Source organism: Cervus canadensis, chromosome 21, assembly GCF_019320065.1.
Source record: "Cervus canadensis isolate Bull #8, Minnesota chromosome 21, ASM1932006v1, whole genome shotgun sequence".
Taxonomy (NCBI): domain Eukaryota; kingdom Metazoa; phylum Chordata; class Mammalia; order Artiodactyla; family Cervidae; genus Cervus; species Cervus canadensis.
The window spans coordinates 17,600,654-17,616,012 of NC_057406.1; the positions used below are offsets into that span (position 1 = coordinate 17,600,654).

Sequence of the window (15,359 nt, forward strand, 5' to 3'; positions counted from 1 at the left end):
ATCAGGCTCCTCTATCCATGAGATTTCCCTGGCAAGAATAGCAGAGTGGGTTGCCATTTCCTTCTCCAGGGGATCATCCCAACCCAGGGATTGAACCTCTGTGTCCTGCATTGGTAGGCAGATTCTTTACCTACCACTGAGCCACCAGGAAAGGCCTCTTGTCCAGTAGGATATGATAATTACTTTGGAAGAACAGCTCTAGGTGTTTCTTGGTGAACGCCTTGTTGTTAAAAAGGCATCACTTATCAACAAGTGATTAACATAAAATGCTAGGGATTGTCCACAAGATTAGCCAATCACAGACCACTTTTGAGTTTTTTAAAGAGCTTGCATGAAATACACAAAAACGTTCAGAGGGCACAGCCAAGATGACAGAGGAGGAAGATCCTGAGTCATCTCTTCATGTGAGCACACCAGAGTAACAACTGCTTATGAGAAAGACCAAAATCTAGCAGAGAAGATCTTCTACAACTAAAGGTATAAAGAAAAAACCACAACAAGACAAGCAGGAGGGGCAGGGCACAGTATAGTCAAGACCCATAGACCCAGGTACGCGACCACCAAATAAGAAGATAATTGCAGTTGCAGAGGTTCTCCCCAAGGATCAAGGAATTCCCCAACCAGTGGTCCTGCACCAGGAAGATAAGCTCCCAGGGCATTTTACTTTGAAAGCCAGCAGGGCTTACTTTTGAGAGAGCCAGAGGGCTGTGGGAAATAAAGACTCCACTCTTAAAGGACACACACAAAATCCCACCAACTCTGGGACCCAGGGCAGAAGCAGTCAATTTGAAAGAAGCCTGGGCCAGACCCACCTGCTGATCTTGGAAAGCCTTCTGGAGAGGTGGGATGTGATGGAACTCACCCTGGGGACCCAGATACTGGCAGCAGCCATTTTGGGGAGCTCCTTCTACCACGAGGACACTGGTGTTAGAAAAAGTCATTTTGGAATCTTCCCTTTAGCTTATTAGCACCAAGACCCAGACCCAGTCACCAGCCTGTCAGTACCATAAGTGGGACAGCTGAGGCCAAGAAACTAAACAGGCAGGTACGCACACCCCCACTGCTGCCCCCTATCAGCTGCCTTGAGACTCCCTGAGCCCACAGACACCCTGGGACATGGGCCTACCCACTAGAGGGCCAGGACTCAGCCCCACATACCAGGAAACTGGCACTAGCACAGGGACCCCCCGGGACCTGCAGCCAGAGCCCCAACTTCACCCCCTCCCCATACCCCAGTGAGCTGACACGAGCCTAGGGACACCCTGGGCATTGGCCCTGCCCACCAGCTGACCAATTTAAGCTCCAGGACCCTGGGCTCTGCAGCCAGAGATCCCAGGATCCAGCTCTACCCAGCAGAGGGCTAGTGCTAGCCCTGGGACAAGTCTTATCCCCCAGAGATCCCAGTCCCAGGACCAATGCAACCCTACAACCAGCATTCCTTGGGCCCTGGCCCTGTCCACCAGCAGGCCAACACCAGCTCTGGGATTCCTGGGCCCTGCAGCAGGGGACCCCAGGGGCTGACTCTGTCTGCCACTGGACTGGCACTAGCCACAGGACATGGCTTCACGCACCAGTAGGTGAACACCAACCCTAAGATCCCTTGGGCATTGGCCCTACCAACAAGCAGATGGACACCAACTCGGAGACATGTTGGACCTCTCTGCCAGCTGCCCCAGGAACCAGCTCTGCTCACCAGCAGGCTTTCACTAGATCTGGGAAAACTGACTCCCCCACACTCACTGTAGAACCTGGTTCAAACCACAAGTAGAACAGCACTAACTCTGAGACAACCCTGGTCTCTGCAACCAGCTACCCCATGACCCAATCCCACAAAGCAGTGACTGGCAGCTTTTGCACAAGGCAGGGTCTAGCAAACAACGAGACTAGGGGCCAGTCATGCCTACCAGACCACTGACAGTAGTCAGCCAACCACAATAGAAGAACTTGTGCTGTCAACGTATGGGGCAAACTAAAGCATACAGCTATGGTAACCAGAGGGGAGTATGCTGCTGGGAGCATAGAATATTTCCCATAGAAGGCAATTTCTCCAAAGTTGGGAAATGTCACCAACCTACCAGCTACATAGAACTGAAAACAGCAAATCAGGCAAAATGAGGCAACAGAGGAACATGTTCTAAACAAGGAACAAGACAAAACCCCAGAATAAGAACTAATGAAGTGCAGATAGGCAATCTCAGTTCAGTTCAGCTTAGCCACTTCAGTCATGTCTGACACTTTACAAGCCCATAGACTGCAGCACATCAAGCTTCCCTGTCCATCACCAACTTCTGGAGCTTACTCAAACTCATGTCCATTCAGTTGGTGATGCCATCCAACCAGCTCATCCTCTGTCATCCTCTTCTCCTCCTGCCTTCAATCTTTCCCAGCATCAGGGTCTTTTCAAATGAGTCAGTTCTTTGCATCAGGTGGCCAAAATATTGGAGTTTCAGCTTCAGCATCAGTCCTTCCAATGAATATTCAGGACTGATTTGCTTTAGGATGAACTGGTTGGATCTCCTTGCAGTCCAAGGGACTCTCAAGAGTCTTCTCCCAACACCACAGTTGAAAAGCATCAATTCTTCAGTGCTCAGCTTTCTTTATAGTCCAACTCTCACATCCATACACGACTGCTGGAAAAACCATAGCCTTGACTAGGCGGACCTTTGTTGGCAAAGTAATGTCTCTGCTTTTTAATATGCTGTCTAGTTTGGTCATAACTTTTCTTCCAAGGAGCAAGTGTCTTTTAATTTCATGGCTGCAGTCACCATCTGCAATGATTTTGGAGCCCAAGAAATGAAAGTCTCTCACTGTTTCCATTGTTTCCCCATCTATTTGCCATGAAGTGATGGGACCAAAGGTCATGATCTTAGTCTTTTGAATGTTGAGTTTTAAGCCAGCCTTTTCAGTCTCCTCTTTCATCAAAAGGTTCTTTAGTTCCTCTTCACTTTCTGCCATAAGGGTGGCATCATCTGCATATCTGAGGTTATTGATATTTCTCCCAGCAATCTTGATTCCAGCTTGTGCTTCATCCAGCCCAGCATTTTGCATAATGTACTCTGCATATAAGTTAAATAAGCAGGGTAACAATGTACAGCCTTGATGTACTCCTTTCCCTATTCGGAACCAGTCTGTTGTTACATGTCCAGCTCTAACTGTTGCTTCTCAACCTGCATACAGATTTCTCAGGAGGCAGGTAAGATGGCCTAGTAATCCCATCTCTTGAAGAATTTTACACTGTTTGTTGTGATCCACACAGTCAAAGGCTTTGGCATAATCAATAAGGCAGAAGTAGATATTTTTCTGAAATTCTCTTGCTTTTTCTATGATCCAACAGATGTTGGGAATTTGATCTCTGGTTCCTCTACCTTTTTAAAATCAGCTGGACATCTGCAAGTTTGTGGTTCATATACTGTTAAAGCCTGGCTTGGAGAATTTTGAGCATTACTTTGCTAGTGTGTGAGATGAGTGCAATTGTGTGGTAGTTTGAACATTCTTTAGCATTGCCCTTCTTTGGAATTGGAATGAAAACTGAACTTTTTCCAGTCCTGTGGCCCCTGTTGAGTTTCCCAAATTTGCTGGAATATTGAGTGCACCACTTTCACAGCATCATCTTTTAGGATTTGAAAGAGCTCAACTGGAATTCCATCACCTCCACTAGCTTTGTTTGTAGTGGTGCTTCCTAAGGCCCACTTGACTTCACTTTTCAGGATGTTTGGCTCTAGGTGAGCGATCACACCATCAGGGTTAACTGGATCATGAAAATCTTTTTTGTATAGTTTTTCTGTGTATTCTTGCCACCTCTTTTTAATATCTTCTGCTTCTGTTAGGTCTATACCATTTCTGTCTTTATTGTGCCCATCTTTGAAAGAAATATTCCATTGGTATCTCTAGTTTTCTTGAAGAGATTTCTAGTCTTTCCCATTCTATTGTTTATATAGATTTTATAATATCTTTATATATTATATATATATATATATATATATTTATATATTATACATATATGTAGATTGTGTATATAGGCAATTTACCTGATATCATATGCAATGGTGAAAAAGCTGAATGCATTTTCTCTAAGATCAGGAACAAGGCAAGGATGCCCACTCTTGCCATTTTTATTTGACATAGTATCTAAAGTTCTGTCCATAGCAATTTAGACAAGGGAAAGAAATAAAAGGAATCCAAACTGAAAAGGAAGAAGTAATGCTGTCACTCTTTGCAGTCAAGATGACACTGTGCATAGAAAATCCTAAAGTCACTACCAAAAAATTACTAGAGTTTGTCAGTGAATTTGGTAAAGTTGCAGGATACAGAATGAATATACAGAAATCTGTTGCCTTTCTATACACTAACAATGAGCTATCAGAAAGAGAAATTAAGGAAACAGTTCCATTTACCATCACATCAAAAGGGCTTGCCAGGTGGCGCTAGTCAAAAAGAATCTACCTGCCAATGCAGGATACACAAGAGGCACAGTTTTGACCTTGGATCAGGAAGATCCCCTGGAGTAGAAAATGGCAACCCACTACAGTATTCTTGCCTGGAAAATTCTATGGACATAGGGGCCTGGCAGGCTATAGTTCATGGGGCCACAAAGAATCAGACATGACTGAATAACTGAGCATGTACATACATACATATATACATACAAAAAGAATAACATACCTAGGAATAAACCTACCTAAGGAGGCAAGAGCCCTGTACTCTGAAAACTATGACACTGATGAAAGAAATTGAAGATGACTCAAATAGATGGAAAGATATACTTTGTTCTTAGACTGGAAGAATCAATTCAGTTAAATATGGTTAAAATGACCATACTCCCAAGGCAATCTACAGATTCAATACAATCCCTATCAAATTACTGATGGCATTTTTTACAGAATTAAGCAATAAATTTTAAATTTGTATGGAAGCACAACAGATCCCAAATAGCCAAAACAAGCTTGAGAAAGAAGAATAGAGCTGGAAGAATTGGGCTGTCTAACTTCAGACTATACTACAAAGCAACAGTCATCAAAACAGCATGGAACTGAGACAAAAGCAGACACAGAGATTAATGGAAGAGGATAGAAAGCATAGAAATAAACCCACACATTTATGGCCAACTAATCTATCACAAAGGAGACAAGAATATACAATGGAGAAAAGATAGTCTCTTAGATAAGTAGTGCTGGGAAAACTGGACAGCTCTATGTAAAAGAATGAAATTGGAATGCAACTTCTTTACAGGTTGATTGAAAGTCTTACCTGAGCAAGTAACTTTGGCTTCATCATAGTGTTCACAACTAAGCCCACCCCATTGCCAGTTCTTGCAGCCCCAGATGGAAGTTTCATTTCCATTGCAGTTGCTTAAAAACAGCCATGTGTTTGTTGCCTGAATTTTGGAATAAACTTGATAGGATGTTTTGAGTGCAGATCCACATCCCAGCTGCTTGCAAACCACATCAGCTTCTCTCAGTCCCCAGCTTCTGTCACACACTTTCCCTACCAGTTTCTGAATTTCCACCTCCACTGTCCCAGCACAGCGGCTACCTCCACCTTTGAGTCTCAGTTCGAGATCTGATCCATCTGCAAAAGAAATGTAAACTTAGGCCATAGCTACATATGGAGGTTAGCTACTATAGGTTATTTTTTTCAATCTTGTTCCTTCTCAGATACTGAGACACTAGAAATTCTGGCTTACCTACTTCCCGGCTTTTAGAACAGCAGCACAGACCATGAATTTGGTTAGAAATGGGGCTATAGTTTCAAAACTTGTAGATTTATAATTTGAAGTGTGGTCCCTAATAGCAGTTGAAACAATTTTTATAAAACATAGAGACAGACAACCCTCCAAACTAGTCAAAAAAAGAATGTGTTAAAGATTCCTCATACCTGAAAAGAATTCCCAACGAGGAAATCATTAACTAGTTCTCTCTCTCTCACCTTTAACACCTATTCCTACTCCTAAAGAACACAGACCCTTCCTTCTCTGTTTTTCTTGTTTTAACTTACCAGAACAGGTCACACCAGCATCTTCATTATGATTGCAGTAATGCTTTCCCCATTCATGATGTCTGCACTGCCAGATAGCAGATTCATGTCCTTGGCATGAAACACTGTCAAGCCAAATGTTTCCAGTTCCCTCACTGGCATTGACTCTACCGATGGCAGTGACAGCAGTCGGACATCCCAATTGCTGACACGCTACAGCAGCATCATCGCTGTCCCAGCCGTCATCACACACTGTCCCCCATTCTCCTTTGAATCTCACTTCTAATCTTCCTGAACACTTGGTGACTCCATCTACCAGTCTCAGGCTCAAGTCAGCTCCCTCTGTAGGAGGGAAACAAAACCAGTCAGTGATAAAGAAACAAGCATGAGGATGCTCCAAACAGCTCTACCTGAGATGAGATAAGGAAAAGGGGTGGGGGGGAACATAAGCAGAGACAGAGAATATAATGATATGTTCCCACTGAAAATCATTAGCGATGGAAGTAGGAGCAGATCAGGCAAGAAGACAGTGTTAGTGGGAACCTTGGGTATAGCACAGGAGCTCAAATCAGTGCTCTGTGATGACCTGGAGGGCTGGGATGAAGATGAGAGTGGGAGGGAGGCTAAAGAGGGAGGGGATATATATATACACATACTGCTGATTCACTTTGTTGTGCAGCAGAAACTAGCACAAGATTGTAAAACAATTATACTCCAATTTAAAAACAAGAAGATAGGATTTTTTATGAATTAGGAGTTTGGGATTAGCAGATGCAAACCACTTTATATCAAATGGATAAGTAGCAAGGTCTTATTGTATAGCACAGAGAACTATATTCAGTATCCTATAATAAATCATAACAGAAAAGATCAATCAATTAAGAAAAAATAAGACAGGACTTTTCACTGTGGAGAGCATGCATTACAGGAAGAGTTTCTAACAGGAGGCCAAGGAACTGAAATTTATCTAGAGATCTGCTTGTTTAAACACCATAGATGTTTTTGTTGGAATTGGTTTTTTTTTTTCCCTTTTAAATATACTTGCAGATGCCTAGGTGCTTATATATATATATATTTGCTGCAATACTTAACACTCACTTATGGTTCTGACTGCATTACCTACCCAGACTATTTGGTTTGTATCACCATGTCTGACCCCTTTCTGACCATGTCCATTTTAAAAGCAATGCAAAAAAATAAAATAAAATAACATAAAAACAATGCAAAGAAAGAAGGGACTTCATCATTACTCCTTTCACTTTCCCCCAATCAATACTCCTCAAAGACTAGCACTTGATTCTGAGTAATATCCTATAATAAATAAATTGGGTTTTTCCTCTGGCACTTTTAGTTGTTTTTTTGTTTTTTTTTTTTTTGTCACAGTGCTATTTATTGTGATTCCTCAGCATGTATCAAACACACTGAGAAGAAACATGCTGATTGGAGACCTAAGTAAAGGAAACCGGAAGGTACATACTGTATTTTCTCTACCCCAAAGCCCTTTCACTTTCTTCAGCTAACAGAACCCATCTTTTCTGTAGGAATCCCATTCTTTGTGGTTCAGACTGTACATGATCACATTGTTCAACAAGAAAAAAGCTAACTTGGGAATTCCCTGGTAGTCCAGTGGTTAGGACTGTGAGCTTCCACTGCACGGGGCCTAGGTTTTATCCTTGGTCAGAGAACTAAGATCCCCACAAGACACACAGCGTGGTTTTTGAAAAAAAAAAAGAAAAAGAAAGAAATCCAAGAAATAAAAGAAGAGCCAGAGCCTTGATGATATTGTTTAAGTGCTGAATCTAGTCATGGATGGAGCCAACTGAACCTCCTGGATTTCCCAGTTTTCTGAGTCAGTATTCCCTTATTTTAAAGCTAGTTTGAATTGAATTTCCTTCATTTGAAAAAAAAAAAAAACTGGTGAATACAAGAACATTTTTACCCTGGTTATTATTTTCTAAATATCCCCTGGGGTTCAAGACTTACTAGGTCTTCAAACGAGGCATTCAATTGAAGAAAGGAGAGTGACATTTTTGTACACACAAAACCACGTCCCAGACCTTAATCAAGGATGGAACGTGAAAGTCGCTAGATAGACACAATTCCTGCTCATGGTGTAGTATTAGCGTAAATGAGGTTTTAATAAACAACCAGTTTTTTAAATCATTTGATTCTGTGAATTTGAACTAATAGTTTGGGAAAAGGTGGGTCAATGTGGCTAAAGAGGAGGCTTTTATAGGTAGAAGATAATAATAGGGGTGACTTTCTTCTAAAACATCCAGAAAGTAACATTTTCTAGTTAACCTAGTTTCTTTTCCTTTCTTTTTTTGGAGGGGTGAGGGAGTAGACTATTCTCTGAATACTTTCTTCTATCCTGATAACTTGGATCTCAATTTCATGGCTCATCCTTCCTCCCTAAACTATTTATCCTAATTTCAGTGAATGGTAAAAAAAAAAAAAAAAAAAATTCTTCATGGGCTTATGGCTCAGTGGTAAAGAATTTGCAGGAGACTCAGGTTCCATCTCTGGGTTTGAATATCCCCTGGAGATGGAAATGGCAACCCACTCCAGTATTCTTGCCTGAAGAATTCCATAGACAGAGGAGCCTGGTGGGCTACAGTCCATGAAGGTACAAAAGAGTCAGACACACACACACAAAAAAAAGAGTTGGACACAACTAAGTGACTGAACAATAACAACAACAACAACAAAAAAAAAACCCCACAAGTATCAGAACTGCATCCTGAAATTGCTAATAATGAGGCAATAAAAGAAGACGACTTTCCTCATTGTAGTTTTCATTTGCATTTCTCTAATAATTAGAGACATTGAGCATGTTTTCATGTACTTCTTGGTCATCTATATGTTGTACAGGAGAAAATAACACAACATTGTAAAGCAACTATACTCCAATAAAAAAAAATTTTTAATAGTAAGAGAAAAAAAAAAGAAGCACACTTCATTATGTTTTTAAGAGTTCAAGCCTTTGAGACTTTTACCCCCATTTTTGTCCTCTCAGAGAGAACGGAACAAACCCAGAGCAGTCCTTACCTAAGCAAATCACTCCAGCATCTTCAGCGTGATCACAGTTGTGCTTTCCCCATCCTTCGTGTCTGCAGTTCCAGAGAGCTGACTCATTTCCATGGCATACCAGATCATCAAACCAGATTGGCCCAGATCCTTCTCCAAAATTAGCTGAGCCAGAGAAACTGATAGCACTTCCACATCCAAGCTGTTTACAAACCACAGAAGCGTGATCCAAATTGAAGTTATCGTCACACACTGTTCCCCACTGGCCCTGGAATTTTATCTCTATTCTTCCTGAGCACCGGTTTCCTCCGTTCATCAGCCTCATCTCCAAATCAGATCCATCTAGAGAAGAGAAAAGGCAGAATTCAGAAGTGATATTTATTCTGAAGTTATCTTAGAGAATAGTATTCCTCTGGTCTCTTGAGACTTGCTGCTCTCCTTAAAAACGATGCCTCGTTGTGGATGCTGCTCCAGTTCACATATTGAAAGATTTTAATCTTTGAAAACTAACAAATGATTAGGACTTTCATCTGTATCAACTGACCCCAAAAAAAAATCTTTCATGGATTAAAATTTACTTTGTGTTTTGTTTCCCTCTATTACTAAGACATAGCAAACTTGTCTATGTAGAAATAAAGAAAATAGTAGAAGGAGAATGTAAAAAAAAAAAAAAAAAGACAGTCTAATATCAAAGTCTACCCTCTTTACTATTATGCATGTTATCATAATAGAATTTCCAAGAAGCAGATGCTCTAAGAATTGAGCATTGATCAGGGTGGAGAATCTCAGAAATATGGACTCTGAAACCTTAAAAATATGAACTTGGAAATCTCATGAAACTCGTGAGTCCCTGACTACTCATCCCTTTCTATTATTATGCACCAGTTGAAGCTTTAGGTGTACAAAGTTCAAAAACTAAATTTGATTGACATCATCTTTACATAAAGGATCCTTATGCAAAGATATGAAAAACAGAACACAGGAGGTTAAAGCACTACACTGAGGTCTTAGCTTAAATAGTCAACACCATCAACAGCAATAATTATAGTAAGATCCTGGCAAGATTTATTATGATTTTTAACTTCACTGTAGATGCTTGATGTATCTTTTACAATTATTATTTCTTCTCTTTCCCTGCAAAATGATTAACAATGAAAGACAACAATAAAAGAAAGAAGAGGAAGGAAGAGGAGGAGAACAGAGAAAGAGAAGGAAGAAGAAAGAGAAATGAGTGTGAGCCATGAGGAAACTAATGCTAATTTTTAGCACCTATGACCTACCTGTCAGTGTACCAGTAGCTTTACATGTGTTATATTACTGACTACTCAGAAGCTGAAGTTTAGAAAGATTTACAACTTACTCAAAATAATAGCATTAAGGAGTAGTTGAGGAGTTTTCCAGAAACTAGTTACTCCCATGACACCACAGCGCCTGGGTAAAGATTGCTGTTGTTGTTCAGTCACTAGGTTGTGTCTGACTCTTTGTGACCCCATGGACTGTAGCCCGTTAGACTTCTCTGTCCATGGGATTTCCCAGGCAAGAATACTGTAGTGGGTTGCCATTTCTTTCTCCAGGGGAACTTCCCAAGGGATCAAATCCATGTCTCTTGGATTGGCAGGCAGCTTCTTTACCACTAAGCCACCAGAGAAGCCTGGATAGAGATTAATCCTTTCTGAAATCAGTCCTATGGAGGAGATGGTCTCTAACAGAAAGGCTGGGTGGTGAGAGGATTGCCTAAATTTCAATGACATGAGCAAAGAGAAATTGGAAGCCCAGGAATCTGAACTGGGTCAGAAACATGACCTTGGGTTTTGTCTGCAGAAATGTCTGAGTTATCATAATAGCAAGTGAGATGAAACTTATGAAATATTTTATAAATTAAAACTACCATGTAAATGAAATGAATAGCATTTCACAGTGGAAAAAGCAATTCTACTTTGCAAAATATCCTTCCTCCAACAAAACAGATTAGTGCTAGGAGTATTTACTTCTTGACTTGGTAAATTGATTGTCAGTTAATGGGCAAAAGGGTCATGTTTTATGAGCCAATATATGAAAGCAGCATTTTATGGGGAAAGGAGACAAGGAATCAAGTTAGATATGATTTAGGAAATGGCAACCCACTCCAGTATTCTTTCCTAGAAAATTCCATGGACAGAGGAGCCTGGCAGGCTGCAGTCCATGGGGTCACAAAGAGTCAGACATGATTAAGTAACTGAGCACAGACTGTTACAGTAGGATTACTTAATATAAAATTGAAGCTAATCACTTCCTCATTGACTGTAATATTCAGAATCTCTTTTGATTTTTCTTAATATGGGTCTTGTCATACATTTTCTGGTCTTCAACAATGAATTGGGTCCTTTTCATACCTGGATTATTTTATACCTAGATTACTTACAGAAGACTGGCCTTTTCATTTTTAACCCATCTATAAGATTTTTTCCTACCAAGCATTCATGTCAAGGTTTGACTTACACAAGTCTTACCTGAGCAGGTGACTCCTACATCCTGTTGGTGAGTACAGTTATGCTTTCCCCACCCCTCATGTTTGCAGTCCCAGAGAGCTGATTCATTGCCTCGACAAGACACATGATCCATCCAAATGCGCCCGGTGCCTGCACTGGAATTGGTCCATCCTGTGGCTTTGATGACAGTTGGACATCCCAGCTGCTTACAAACCACGGAGACGGCAGCCAAGTCCCAGCCGTTGTTACACACAGTTCCCCACTCTTCCTGGACTTTCACCTCCACTCTCCCAGAACACTTGGTTGTACCAGCCGCCAGCCTCAGCTCCTTGTCTGTTCCCCCTGGAACAACAGGTAAAGGTAGCAATTGGTCAAGATCCCAAAGCAAGTAAAATGATTATTCCTCAGATTACTTATTTATTTTTCAAACCCAGCTTTGAGAAACAATTCTGAACCTATGTATGGTACAATCGGAGACTGTCATTTCACAGGAATTCAAAATCAAACAGCAGTGTCACAGGCTTCAAAGGAAGCCATGACACAGAAACAGTAAATCTGGGTAATTCAATACTATATGGTGTCTTTATTTTATGGCTGAGATTCTTTATAACATCAATGTATATAAACCTATGGATAGTTTACTATAAAAATATTACAAAATTTTATAGGGGTAAGCTATATAAGTTTCTCCAAAATCCTAAGATCAGTGGAAAGAAGGCTAGTAATGAAAACGAAAGACTGATTATTGGGAATTCAGTACCTATTTCACACACATATGCAAAAGGCCATGAATTCTTTTTTTAATTAATTTTTTAATTTTAACTGGAGGCTAATTACTTTACACTATTGTGGTCATTTTTGCTATACATCGATATGAATCAGCCACGAGTGTACATCAGGATGTGTCCCCCATCCTGAAACCCCCTCCCACCTCCCTCCCCACCCCATCCCTCTGGGTTGTCCCCGAGCACCGGTTTTGAGTGCCCTGCTTCATGCACCGAACTTGCACTGGTCATCTATTTTACATACGGAAATACCATAAATTCTTAAAATGCTAGTTGAAATCTAACTGAATGTAGCTACCCAAATGGAAATTGAAACTGAGATATTTTCCTATCATCTTCTACCATAAAAAATCCCCTCTCCGCTACTCCTCCCAAGGGTCTTAGCTACTGCCTTGTGATTATTTTAGCTAACATAGGAATCTGTGGTTCCTGATATATACCTGGCTTCCCTGAATACATTTTAAGATAAATTTTGGCATTTGAATTTTCAAAATGTTCCTAAAATTCCCTCATCCTAACAGTTCTGACATTTCTCCTCCTCTGTATTGTGCCCTATTTTTTAGTTAGACATTACTTCAGATCTTTAAGGAATATGCATTTTTCCAGTAAGCATTTATTTAAAAAAAAAAAAAGTTATTCTAACATTTTGGGCCAGCGGGGTCACATCATTAGGTACTCATTTTGTGCTTTTAATATCCTGATCCTTCAAAACACTATGAAGCTTGCTTTTAGATGCTATTTAGCCTTCAGGAGAATGATTTGCTTGTCAGTGATTCTCATCACAGTGGGCAAAGATCGTGAGTAAATTTGACAAAGTACTCACCAAGAGCATTGGTGACCAAACAGGTACAGAGAACTGAGACCACAGCAAGGGTGAAGGGACCAAAGTGAACAGAACACCTTTTAAAGCCTGTGGAAAGAAAAAAAAGAAGGTAAAAGTATAGTCTTTCCAACCAAATAGGCTTTAGAGCAAGCAGGTGGTTTCAGAGGTTTGAAATTAACAAAGAAAGTCAAACCAAGACAGAAAATCCTCCTCCTAAATGGCAAGGCAGGCAGGCAGGAAAAATTCATATCCAGGATCATACAGTAACAGTGAAGTAGCTTTGAAAGTGTCCATGGTTACAGGCAACCTAGAAGTGAGGGATTAGAAGAGAGTTGGAGATGCAAAAAGAATGGCAAGAGTGAGTCTTAGCACCTGGAAAACAGAAAAGGCGTTGATGAAACTTAGAAGTGGGCACTTCTCCCATTGGGCACACAACAATTTTCAACCCTTGATAGTCTCACCTCCAAGCCTACCTGATCCACATTATTCAATGGAAAGTTCCATGAGGAAATAAATTATACCTATAATGTTCATCAGCTTTACCAGTACCTGGCACAGTGCCTGCTAAATTCTAATTGAACACTACACTGGAGGAAACATTGACAAAGATTATATTTGAAAGTCCCCACTATTGGACCTTGTGGGCTTCCCAGGTGACGCAGTTATAAAGGATCCACCTGCCAATGCAGAAGACATGGGTTTGATCCCTGGGTCAGGAAGATCCCCTGGAGAAGGAAATGGCAACCCACTCCAGTATTCCTGCCTGGAAAATCCCATGGACAGAGTAGCCTGGAGGGCTACAGTCCATGGTGTCGCAAAGAATCGGACACCACTGAGCGACCAAGCATGCACACACACACGCCATTGGATCTTATCTCCAAAAATAGCCTAAAATGCTCTATCACTCTCACTTCTCCTTCTTACTCTCATCCTACAGTAATTTTAAAGTAAAAATGCTATGACACAGAACTGTGCGCTTATTACCCATGCTTTCATGTGGTATGCTTTCAAGTTTAAAAGCTTGAAAAAAAAAGTAAAAATGCTAAATGAATTTAATGCACCCACATAAATCATGAGGTAGATTTTAACACTCAGGGGTGTCATTCTAAATGCCCTCTAGAGAATCAACTTTTCATCAATATGCATTCCTACTTGTTCTATCCTTTCTAACAACTATTCGTTTTATACTCAATACAATTCAGTTAATTTTAGTTCCTTATGTAGTTGTTCCTCAGTGGTTTTACAGAGTTGATGCCAAATCTAATCCTTATTTCATACCTTAAATTTCAAACCTATGGAAGATACAGGTACTTCTTAATAGGCTTCTTGCTCTTTCCCATAACTTACCCTCCTAATGCCCATCATTATTAAATCAGATCCACTGACTGTCAGAATATTACTATACTCCATTAGAGAGTAGACAGAACAAATGATAAGTTTTACCAGCAGATCCAGAGTTGTCATGTAGCACCATTCTGAGTTTGTCCATTCCAAAGTTTTATGATGCTTAAATCTTCTTGTATTATTCCCTTGGAATGGTCCCTTGAAGAAGAGGACCACTAAGAATTCTAAAAATCATTTCACTTCCACACACACACACACAAAAGAAGGCTTTCATAATGGAGGTGGAGTCAACCAGAAAAGGGAAGTAATTAAAAGAGAGAGGTTCCTTTTTGTCCTCCAGTTTTCTTCCATTTGGGACATGAAACAAAGAAAACTGAGAAATATTCACTACATATTTACAAAAATTAAAGGGGAAATATTAACTCAAATATGGTTGTCTTTGAACACAAAATTTCTACACTCTGTTTTGGATGACTACATTAGAAACAAAAATAATAATTGTTATGAGATGAAATTATGTCAAAAAAAAAAACTAAGGCAAGGGACTTCCCCGGTAGTCCAGTGGTTAAGAGTCTGCCTGCCAATGCAGGGGTCATAGATTCAATCCCTGGTCAGGGAAGATACCACATGCCTCTGAGCAACGAAGCCTGTGCACCCCAACTACTGAGCCAGAGCTCAAGAGCCCACGAGCCATAACTACTGAAGCCTGTGCTCCACAACAAGAGAAGCCACCGTAATGAGAAGCCGGCGCATCACAACAGAGTAGCCTCCTCTTGCTGCAACCAGAGAAAGCCCACACACAGCAACGAAGACCCAGCGCAGCCAAAAATAAATAAATAAATAAGAATAAAACACTTAGAAATGAATTAAAAAAAAAAAAAAGTAAAATGGGCAAAACATAGTTAAATCACTAAAGCTTGATTGTATAGTCACTTTTAT

At 40.6% G+C, this 15,359-nt stretch overlaps 1 protein-coding gene across 1 annotated transcript in view; it reads right to left on the reverse strand.

The window, feature by feature from the left end:
* The window catches only part of LOC122423128, a 168,744-nt gene extending 153,986 nt beyond the window's left edge, over nucleotides 1–14,758 (reverse strand). The window contains exons 1-6 of the mRNA XM_043439908.1: nucleotides 14,520–14,758; nucleotides 13,077–13,163; nucleotides 11,490–11,810; nucleotides 9,022–9,342; nucleotides 5,995–6,315; nucleotides 5,248–5,568 (exon numbers count right to left, since the gene is read on the reverse strand). Coding sequence (XP_043295843.1) covers nucleotides 5,248–5,568; nucleotides 5,995–6,315; nucleotides 9,022–9,342; nucleotides 11,490–11,810; nucleotides 13,077–13,163; nucleotides 14,520–14,565 — 1,417 coding nt within the window. The 5' untranslated portion in view covers nucleotides 14,566–14,758. The remainder of the gene's footprint in view (nucleotides 1–5,247; nucleotides 5,569–5,994; nucleotides 6,316–9,021; nucleotides 9,343–11,489; nucleotides 11,811–13,076; nucleotides 13,164–14,519) is intronic.
* Between the last annotated feature and the right edge of the window lie 601 nt (nucleotides 14,759–15,359).